Source organism: Squalius cephalus (assembly GCF_949319135.1).
Source record: "Squalius cephalus genome assembly, chromosome: 9".
In the NCBI taxonomy this organism is placed as follows: domain Eukaryota; kingdom Metazoa; phylum Chordata; class Actinopteri; order Cypriniformes; family Leuciscidae; genus Squalius; species Squalius cephalus.
In genome coordinates this window covers 4,045,854-4,057,937 of record NC_137130.1, presented here as the reverse complement: position 1 = coordinate 4,057,937, position 12,084 = coordinate 4,045,854, and the positions used below count along the sequence as shown (strand labels likewise).

General features: G+C 35.6%; 1 protein-coding gene across 3 annotated transcripts in view; it reads right to left on the bottom strand.

The window, feature by feature from the left end:
* slc4a10b (solute carrier family 4 member 10b) overlaps positions 1-12,084 on the bottom strand; it is an 80,805-nt gene that overhangs the window by 42,466 nt on the left and 26,255 nt on the right. For all 3 annotated transcript variants that reach the window (XM_079881937.1, XM_079881936.1, XM_079881938.1), the window contains 3 exons: positions 9,828-9,909; positions 3,855-3,998; positions 1,141-1,279 (listed from right to left, as the gene is read on the bottom strand). In XM_079881937.1, coding sequence (XP_079738063.1) covers positions 1,141-1,279; positions 3,855-3,998; positions 9,828-9,909 — 365 coding nt within the window. The remainder of the gene's footprint in view (positions 1-1,140; positions 1,280-3,854; positions 3,999-9,827; positions 9,910-12,084) is intronic.

Below are 12,084 nucleotides of genomic sequence, written 5' to 3'. Positions count from 1 at the left end.
TACAATTTACATGTTGTCTTTACTTCATGAAGACAAAATAAAAATAATGCCTGTGCTGAGTGCACTTGCATTTAGAAGTGATGCCATATGACAATGTAGAAACCATCATCATCATCATTTTAAGTGCTGTATTTAGCCTTTCTGTTTTATCACACACACACACACACACACATTACACAACAATGGTTCTTTATATAACCTCAGCTCTCTTAGACTAATGCAGCTCAACAGATTTAATGCATCACTCATGCTCTCAAAACATATCAGAGCAGCCAAGAATCAATCTCTGAGAAACGCTGAACATCAACACATCATGTCAAAAGCCCCCCAAAAATATTGATTAATTATTCGTGGGCTAAAAACAGATAAAGATGTCGTAGATGGTGAAAGCACAAGCAAGTCAAGTTCTTTGAAATGTAATCTTTCGCATTCATCATGTTGGTTTCATGCATTTTTGAAAAACATCTATATCATTTTTGACCAAAAAAAAAAAGGAATAAATTACTCTAGATCTGTGCAATAATTAAGTAAAAAGTCATAAAATATTTTCCTTAACACCTGGAATACTTCTGGGATATCTTGATCATTAAGCTTAAAAAAAATCTGTAATAAAATCAGATATCACAAAAAATACTTTTATGCTTTTATGACATAAATATTAATACATGTTTACTGTTTACTATGATTACGCCACTATTTTGCATAATAAAATCATTGAATAAAATCAGGATTATAAAAATGATATTTTAAAAGCTTGTCACATGCATTCTAAACTAGATTATTTAAAATACTTTTCATCTTCTCAGACATCCTGATTTGTCGTTGACCCATAAATGCGTATTAAACGACTAAATGTGCATTCACTCCATGTCAGATTTACCATAATTGCGAGATTCTAACATGTAACGAGCACTCACGTCCTCGTAAATAAAACTTAGAAGCTGGGAATTTTCTGAGAGCTCTAACTCGTACCACCTGACCACTGCAGATTAATTTTACTGAAGAGTGCAATAGAAATGCATAAGGCAAGAACAGCTCTGAGTAGAACGTCATGGGTTGTCATCTCATAATTATGCGGTGAATGCAGCATGAATCCAGATTTGACACAAACTTTTATTTTCAAGTCACATGGGTCAGTACCTGGCGGTTTCTCTCCACTCAGCATCCTCTCCATCACGGAGGCAGATCTCATCCAGCTCAGTGAAGAGGTCATGTGGTATGTGCTCTTCATCATCATCCTCAGTGCCCAGCAGGAACTGAACCCTCTGAGAAGGAGTATCTGTGACACATCATTTCAGGGGTTTTTAATAAACCAAAAATAGTCATGGCTAAAATAGTCATACAACATCAGCTAAAAAAGCATCAGAGAGCCAAAACAACACAAGTTATGTTGACAATAATACACCACAGGAAATAATCTGGACTCGTCACTGTTGAGTCGTCATGATGAGCTGCTAAACGAGCAATTCGACTGTGAGCCTGTCCGGATCAGAGACCACAACAGAAAGACAGCGCACATCAAAGAAACATAATCAAATAGGACAGACTGTCAAAGAGAAAAAGAAACGATGAAACGGAATCAGAAAGAACAGAAGACGACATCAAACAGAAAAAATAAAGAAGGATATATGATTTTTTTAAAATACTGTCATTTACTGCACAAATGTGTTGGCCATTGTTAGTAAATGTTAGTTCACCCTAAAATGGGAAATAAGTCTCATTTTGTACACCCTCAGAACACTTGGAATATACGACACGGTTTCATGGGACCATTCAAGGATACTTTTAAAGGATTAGGTCACCTTCAAAAAATGTTTTGCTGATAATTTACTCACCCCGATGTCATCCAAGATATGGTCTTTCTTTCTTCAGTCGAAAAGAAATGAAGTTTTTTGAGGAAAACATTCCAGGATTTTTCTACACAGAATGGACTTCAATGGCAACCAACTATTCCAATGTTCAAAGAAGGTTCAAATGTCCGTCTCAATGCAGCTTCAAAGTCTCTAATCGATCCCAGGCGAGAAATAAGGGTCTTATCCCACGAAACGAACGGTCATTTTCTAAAAAAATTAAATATATATGGGTCATTGACGAATAAGGTTTTTAAAAGTGTAAAAAAAAATAGAATGGAGATATAACTATATTTGAAATCATTTTTTTAGTTTACCTAGGTGTTAACAATAAGATTTTGTGGTTTGTACAATCAATTAACACTGTTTTTTGTCATTTTTTACAAGATGGAAAAAATGTCACCAAAAAAGTCATTCGGTTTAACCACTGATTTAAAAGTTAAAAACTGATTTGACATTGATGTTGAGATAGTATATAGTGTGTACCACAGAAGAAATATTTAAAAAAATTATCACTGATCTCATAAATGTAATCATTTATTGGACTACTCTAAACACTCCAACATATTCAAGTAAAACATTGCACAGGGAAAATGTAAAAAAAAAAAAGAGCCTTATCTGCTTTATATTTGTACTATTGTAGTTCCTTTAGTTATTAAAAACAATATTATTCCATTTAAATATTTACTATATCGGTTTTACCGAATGACCTTTTGACACTTCAAAATCTTTCAAATACCTTTATATGTAGTAAAATATAATTAAAACCTTTTGGATTCAGTAAAAGAGATCAAGTTGTACTACCTTACATACTTTGGATGTTATATATTTGTTTTTTTTATTATTATTAAGGCCTTTGGACAAAAAAAATAACCCGTCACGTCATTGACCCATATATACTTTTTAACCACAAATGCTTGTCGTGTACCATCTCTGAGATGTGCCACGTATTGCGTCATCACGTTGGAAAGGTCATGCGTCACGTCATCTAAGTTATTTGTCAGTGTACTCCGGTTCAAAAAGGTAGGGAGGTATCTCATTTTCTCCTCCAACTTCAAAATCGTTCGACATCTTTGTTTTAATTTATTTTTATAATACTTTTTTTTTGTGACCTTTCCAATGTGATGACGTAATACGTGGCACATCTCAGAGATGGTACACGACAAGCATTTGTGGTTAAAAAGTATATATATATTTTATATTTTTAGAAAATGACCGATCGTTTCGCGAGATAAGACCCTTATTTCTCGACTGGGATCGTGTCGAGACTTTGAAGCTGCATTGAGACGGACATTTGAACCTTCTTTGAACATTGGAATAGTTGCTTGCCATTGAAGTCCATTCTGTGTAGAAAAATCCTGGAATGTTTTCCTCCAAAACCTTAATTTCTTTTCGACTGAAGAAAGAAAGACATGGATATCTTGGATGACATCGGGGTGAGTAAATTATCAGCAAAATATTTTTTGAAGGTGAACTAATTCTTTAAGTCTTTTTTAAAGCTTGACGCTGGTCGCTATTCACTGCCATTATATGGAGAGACCAAAACAGAAAGATGGATATTTTTTACATATTTCCTTTTGTGATCCAAAAAAGAACAACATACTGCATTAGAACAACACCAGGATGAGTAAATTATGACTTTATTTTCATTTTAGGGTGAACTATCCCTTTAATACATTAATGACCTTAAAGTAAAGTGTTTCCGTATCTTTGTTTTGTTTTACAGGACAGACATCTAAACATGCTTAATTCAAGATAGATTTGCTTGAGATGCAAAAGGAAATAAGAAATGAAATATGTATAAAATTTAACTGAGCTTTTGCTGAAAACAAGGAAAACAAATCTTGTTCTTACCCCATTGATAGTTTTTTAGAAAACAAAATGAATGTCTTAAGTCATTTTGTATCTCAAACAAATGTATCTAAGAATATTTAGATATCTGTACTGAAAAACAAGCATACTAAGATAATAATTGCATGCATTGAAGAAAGGATGGAGTGTTACTGTATGAAGGTGATTCTCGTCCGTCTTCGACCCCTGAGTCTCTCTCCTTGCTTCTCTTCCTGTGCCGGTGTCCGTGATGCCGATGGCGTCGGTGGGTTCTTCTGCCCAGAGGAACATGAACACCGATATACAGAGTCCTGTGACCTATTGACCAAAAGCAAACAGACAGGGACTCAGAGAATGTAAAATCTCCTGTATATTAAATTTAAAAAAATGCACATTTTAGATCATGTTCTGAGGCCCTTTGTTAATTAGGATTTTTTTCAACAACAATGATAACATTCACTGAAATGAAACGTCATACAATTGGAACATACTAAATGGTCTTATATTGAGCATAAAACACGATATGTAAAAAAACAAATACTGGGCAAAAATTTTTTCTTTTTCTTTTTGCAATTTTTTCCAGCAGCGAATGAAATATACGAGTACACTTATAATCAATATTTTACAGGTTTTTTATGTGCTTTGGTACTATTTTCACAAGTAAAGTGTACATTTTCAAAAATTATAGTACTAATATCACAACAGATCATCAAAAGTGCATTTTTTCAAACATTTCAGCATGTTTTCAATTGAGTTAGTACAAATCTATGTTTGAAACAGAAATGTTTCATTCACAATAACTGTCTCATAATGCCATTACTATCAAACTTTTGATTTTCATCTGTTTTCACTCAGTTTAATACATTTGTCTATTATTTAATCATACTGATCTTAACAGTTAATCAATGAATCATTTGGTTCATCTATAGATTTCAATAGATACAGATTCTATATATGTAGTTTATACTTTGTTTGCAATTTTTGCAATTGAATAATTGAATATTCAATAATTGAATATTGATATTTGCAATTCCGATACTGATAACCAAATGTAACAAATTCTTTTTCCATCATAAGCGATTTATCTTAGATTAGAACCACTATGTTCAAAGTGTGTGCTTGTGTGTGGTCTGGTAAACTCACAAAATATCCCCACAAAGATGGCAATATCCAAAATCCTTGTCCTTGTGGGGGCATTTTTTTGGTCCCCATGAGGAAAACAGCTTATAAATCATACTGTGTGAGTGTGTGTGTGTGTGAGTGGGGGGGTCAGAGATGCATCAGAAGAAGGGAGACAGATGGCATCAAATACGCCATTTTTACATTAGAGTATGTATGTCATGTAATACTGTAAACAGATTACCATGGTAGAGACCGCCACATTACTGTATCTCACCCTTCATCTGTAAAGATCAACTACAGTATTCAGTCATATGGCACAGTGAAAACATTTACTGTATTTCCAGCAAACTCTGTTCTTGCACAAAACCTCATGGCCGTTTCATAACTTCATACCTTTTGATAACACACTAGATAGATACCATTACAAACATTATGGATTCAATTACACAAGTTAGATAATGTAAGTGTATTTTTAATGTGCATTACTGTAATTATTTCATCAACAATGGTAATTTGAAACATGTATCTTGCATTGTTTGCTGTTAAATGAATTGATTGTTAAAAGTACTAAATTGAAAGAAGATCATACTGTTGTGTTTCGGTGATTAAACCAAATGTTCTCATTACATATTACAATAATCTTGTGTTTGAATGATTATTATGTCGACTGAAATGTGTATTACTAGTGAAAGCATGGGATCAGGTTTTGAAAGAATGACCAGCTGGGTTAAAATGTGAAAATGTACACCTTACTTGTGAAAAAAGTACCAAAATCTGTAACATAATCAACTTTTATAATTAACTTAAAAGTTCATACTCTTAGTTTTTACTTGTCACTTTCTCCATTGCATTGCATTATGGGTTTGTCTTTTCCATAAAAGATACTTGCAGGTCTGCTTCAGTATTCAGCCAAACGAAGGTGTTTTAGAAGGCAGCGTAATTATGCTGTGGCTCATTTGGAATGATTATCCTACATAATTATGAAAATACAATTATACAATAATTATACGGCTGCCTACCGTTTGGCACGGATGCTTCCTTAAACACATGATCCCTAAAATGACTGTCATTAGGTTTTAAAGTGGAATGTAAAGTAGAGACCTTGCAATAGAAAAATTCAGTTTACCAAACATATTTAACCCGTATTTACTTCTCTTTTCTGAACAATGCTAAATAACAGTAATCACTCACTTTAATTGCATTTGAATGATTGAGAGGTCGAGACAGCAGCATGAGTTTAATTGCTGTGAACATCTGTCTGTCTGCTTAGTGCTTACACACACACACACACACACGACATATATAGACTAATGCTAACCTACAGACAGATCTTCCTCTTCCTGGCAGTTAAAAGGGAGCTGAAAGCTGGATAAAATGAGGCTTAAATTACATCATTAAAGCTGTAAAGTTGTGTTTGAATTACATAACATTATGAGAAGGACTGAATGCATCGTCCTGCAATGGGAAACGTCTCAATGACACGGGCTTATAACGATTTCTAAAGCTTTAGACTTTATAAGGTTGACCACTTGTGTTTACAAAGTCATGACATTTAAAACTCAAGATGCTCACAAGATTCAGAGGAGCGTCTGTGATCAAAATCACCAGACCCAAATATCAGAACAGTGTTATTCACTCACATGTTCCTCAGAGAATGGAGCTTTATACACAAAACATCCTCAAGTATAAAAGTATGTGCAAAGTGTGTCCATTATATGAGCCTCTGGGTCAATCCAGATTGAATCTTACAGCTGCCTAGTGTTCACTGGGTTATAAAACGTTAATAAATAACATGTATTCAAAAGCTGAAACTGCAGATGTATTTACAAGCTGCAGTGAGAGGAGGAAATGTCATATTTTTGCTGTCACAAGCAGTGTTTTTGCAGCTCAGTGTAATATATACAGTATATTGACATTCGGCTCATTATTGCATGGAATTCTGGGTAATATCCACATAATGCCAGCTTGTCCTTTCAGTGAAATGCAGGAGAACTTATTTTTTTGTGCTGTGTTGTATTGTTTATAATTATTTTGTATATATAAATACACACATATGTATGAATATATTTAAGAAAATTTTATTTATATATACGATTTTTATATTTATATATAATATAAATTATGTATAAATATTTATACAGTATATACATGCAAATATTTCTTAAATATATACATGCATATGTGTGTATTTATATATACAAAATAGGGCTGTGAAAAGATTAATCGCATCCAAAATAAAAGTTTGTGTTTACATAATATGTGTGTGTGTACTGTGTATAATTATTTTGTATATCTGAATACACACACATGCATGTATATATTTAAGAAAAATGTGTTATTATATATATATATATATATATATATATATATATATATATATATATATATAAATTATATATTTATACAGTACATGCAGATATTTCTTAATTATGTACATGCACGTGTGTGTTTTTTTATATATACAAAATAGGGCTGTGAAAAGATTAATCGTGATTAATCGCATCCAAAATAAAAGTTTGAGTTTACATAATATATGTGTGTGTGCTGTGTATAATTATTTTGTATATCTGAATACACACATGCATGTATATATTTAAGAAAAATTTATTTATATATAAAATTATTATATTTATATATAATATAAATTATGTATAAATATTTATACATGCAAATATTTCTTAAATATATAATTATATAAATAATTATACACAGCACACACACATATATTATGTACAACACAAACTTTAATGAATCGTTGTCTAGCGCTACATTTCAGAGCTGTGTAGGATATAGAGGCTCTATTTAGATTCTGATGACCCATTTATTATTATAATTTGGATACTGTAATTATTCTCTCCGTTCCTGCCTCTTTTTCACAGACAGAAAGTAAAAATAGCTGATCCAGGGGCAGAGGAGCGGCTGACGTCATCTGCAGTCCTGAGAGAATACGCTTCGAGTAGCTGTTCTTTTTCCCTGTTAAACGCTCTCAGAGACCAGCCATCCATCCTCCCACCGCTCTCTTCTCTTCATGTCATTTCAGAGGCACACACACACACACACCGGTCTCTCTGGTGCGACGTGCTCTTGGTTTGCCACCCACAGACTTCCCTCTCAGACTAGCATTAACTTCTCTGAGCGCTTATTATTGTGTATATGTGTGTATGACAGCGGCTCCAAGATGAGCTTTACTTCTGCGAGCGGCCGATGTCGTGCTCTTGTCGTTTTCTACACTTTCTACACATAGGGCCCTATTTTAACGATCTGAAGTATCAAACGCGAAACACAAGTAACTTTGTGGGCGGATCTCGTGCTGTTGCTATTATACTGTTGATAAATGACTCTTGCGCCCGACGCAAATCTAAAATGGGTTGGTCTGAAGTAGCTTCATTATTCACAGGTGTGGTTTGGGTGTAACGTGAAATAAACCAATCAGAGCGACATCTCACATTCCCTTTAAGAGCAGGCGCGCTTGTTCCATGGCGGATTGCTATTATACCGGCGGATTTGCCAGACGCACGCCAGGAGCGGTTCACAGCCGAGGAGATCGACGTTCTCGTCAGGGCCGTAAAACACAGAGAAGTGACATTGTATGGGGATGGAGAAACACACCCAAATTAGCTTCGGTTAAATAGGTGTATAATAATTTGGGTAAATGTGTAAGCTAGATTTATGCCTATTTTTTGACATCTTCATGGACACCACAAGGATTTCCCTCGTGTGTTAATATTTTTCCTTGTAATAATGTATGGTTTCCTAAAAATGAGAACTGCTGCGTCTGTGTAGATGAGAGAAGCAAAGTGTATGTGCACAACACACGCTACATTGATTATGGCCAAGCATGCGCCCTTAAAATAGCATATGAATAACATGCGCAACGCGCCACTGACTTTAGACTAGATCTTTCCTGGTCTGTGGCGGAATTGTTTTCTGAAACTGCAAAATAGCACCAGGGAACGTTTGCGCCGGAACACGCCTCCTCTTTTCGCTGAACCGCCTCCGGGAGCGCAAGTTCATTTCCTAATTTACAGACGTGGAGGGAAAAGTCCGCTTTGCGCGGGTGCAAAATAGGAATGATACATGTGTCGGTCCACAAAGTCAATTGCGCTGGGTGCAAGATAGGGCCCATAGTTCGTTTGCTACTATGAAAGAATCTGTTGGAAATAAAATCCTTTCAATTCGCAATTGATTCCAATAGATTTTGATGTTAGCCTAAAATACGTAGCACACAGTGGTACATTTGAATTAGACTGAACTATTTTTATTGCATGGTTGAACAATACATGAATATGTTATCAGAGCTCTCTGAAAACGATTTACTCATGTTTTACTATTTTATATTTGAGTTTGATACTGTTTTGTCACTCCAGTTTTAAGGTTTCACTTAGCTTTGCTGCTCTTATTTGTTGTTATGCAGGTCTTACTATATTTTAATCTGGTTGTTCTGTAAAGCACTTTGGTCAGCCTAGTGGCTGTTGTAAATGTGCTATACAAATAAAGTGAACCTGAACTTGATGGATATGCAAATATTTCTCACTTTATCCACCATCTATGAGATAATTCTTCCACTGGGGTTATTACAAAGCATTCTGGGATTGTCTGCAACAGATACACTACCTTTCAAAAGTTTGGGTTCTCTAGATTATTATGATTTTTTTCTGTTTACCAAGGCTGCATTTATTTGATCAAACATACAGTAATAATATTGTGAGTATTATTACAATTCAAAATAAATGTTTTCTATTTGAATATATTTTAAAATGTAATTTATTCCTGTGATCAAAGTGTGAGAGTGACTGTGTGAGTGTGTGTGTGTGTGTGAGAGTGAGTGTGACCGAGTGTTTAGGTGTGTGTGTGTGTGTGTGTGTGTGTGTGTGTGTGTGTGTGTGTGTGTGTGTGTGTGTGTGTGTGTGTGTGTGTGTGTGTGTGTGTGTGTGTGTGTGCGTATGCGTGTGTGTAACTGTATGCGTGTGTGCGTGCGTGTGTGTGTGTGTGTGTGTGTGTGTGTGTGTGTGTGTGTGTTTTTACCTTCTAGCTCCTCCTTCTCCAATCCGGCTTTAAGCATGGAGTGAGTGCCTCCTCTGTCCACGACAGCCTCCTCATCATTCCTCTGTGTGTGAGAGAGAGAGAGAGAGAGAGAGAGAGAGAGAGAGAGAGAGAGAGAGAGAGAGAGAGAGAGAGATAGAGAGAGAGAGAGAGAGAGAGAGAGTATGTGTCAGTATGGAGGTCTGTCTCAGAGCGACAGGGCGTAATGGATGCGTCTCTTACTGACAGACACATTTGTCCCAGCATGTCAAACAGAGACAGATTCTCACCACACACACACACACACACACACAATCTGATGCTCGCTGTCCAAAGACTGCAAATCTGAGTGGATAATGAACAATAGTTTTGAAGAATACTGCGAGGTCTTCCTCCAGAGAAACTAGGGCACTGCTGTACTCTTGCTCAGCTCCACACAGGTCTGAAATAACATGAGAGTGAGTGAATAATCATGCGCAAAAACGAAAGACAGTTCACATGCATTGCTTGAAGAACACAGGTGAATTTTCATCCAGTTCCTCAATATATTTCTCTGCTTTTTATGGGAATGAAAGTGCAGTCCGAACACCAGACGGTTACCATGGTTACTAATCTAGCCAACAGCAGCAGCCTCTCCACGAAATCGAACTGACCCATGTTCTTCAACAAAGAAACCAATGTTTAGTTTTGTGTCATATTGAAAGCTTGACAGCGACATGACAACATGACAGCGACCTTTGACATTTACCTTTACTTACAGTGTAAAAGACCCAGTGCTGGACGGGTAACGTCTCAATATTACCACAGGACAAATGCCAGGGATTTATTGATATACATAAGCATGTACAAAATACACCATAAAATGCATATTAAAGCAGCAGTCCGTAACTTTTTTGGGTTAAAAATGATCCAAAATAAAATTTTGAGCAAGTACATAACCAGCCAGTGTTCAAAACTCTCTGCTTGCCGTAGCTTTCGAGCATCTCTTTGCGTCATTACGTCACATCTGTCCACATAAAGAAGAGTCTCGGCTAGTATGAGTGTGAGGATGTTGGAGGTGGAGATTTATAGCCTTTTCTCACAGCTCTTGTTATAATTAAACTTATCAATTTGATGGGGGATCCAGAAAGGTTCAAACGACAACCAGTGACAACTGGAGATTCACCCGTCATAAAATGCAAAAGACTTCGGAGTGGCTACAGAAAAAAGAGACTGCAACCGGCCCATGCGAAAACAAGGACAAATATCGGAAGGGCTTTTGAAAGGTGGCGTGAACTCCGTGTTTTGAAGGGGTTCAAAATGAACACAGAGACGGCTTTTTTTCTGCTGGACAGGGAAGACATTTCAATGGTTCAATTATGTAACAGTAGCGCATTTGTTCGCTTAATTCATATGGAGAACTGAACTACAGGTAGCCCTAATACACAAATGTAGTCACGTAATGGTGATTCTGTTAACATTAACAATTTGAGAACAAAGTATAATTTGCACGGTTTGACGTGATATGATGAGCGATCGTTAGATTTAATCAGCGCGATTTACTGCAATGCTTTTTTCCCCTTAGTTGGTCCGAACAAAAGTGGATGTTACTTACTTGTTCAGACGACATTTTCCGGTGAAAAGTCTTATGTTGGTCATACTTCCAAAAAGCAGAATCAGTGATTGTGAATGACAGTATCCACACCGGCGCGGTGATTGACAGCCATTCTCCTCAAAACATCGGATTCATCCACGCTGTGCCGTGCCGAGGCACAACACACGTAAAGTTGATAATTCCGCGAATAACTGCAATTGCAGATTTCAAACAGAGATGGCGACAAAGAGGAAAAACTACGGACTGCAGCTTTAATATGTAAATAATAGTATAAATAATAATAAAAATCTATATTAAATGATAAAAAAGGGAAATTGTAGCAATTTAACATTCAAAAGACATTAAACAGGCAAAAACTGCTCATTCATAATTGATTCATGCATCATTAGTAATGATTAATAAATAATCTTCTATTAAATTCCCCAAATCAAATACCACAACATGCATGAACTGATCAAATGTACAAGTTTGGGGTTGGCACAATTTTTAGTAAGTCTTTAGTAAAAACAGTAATATTGTGAAATATTATAACAATTTAAAATAACTGTTTTCTATGTGAATATATAGTAAAATGTCATTTATTCCTGTGATCAAAGCTGAATTTTCAGCATCATTACTCCAGTCTTCAGTGTCACATGATCCTTCAGAAATCACTCTAATATGAAA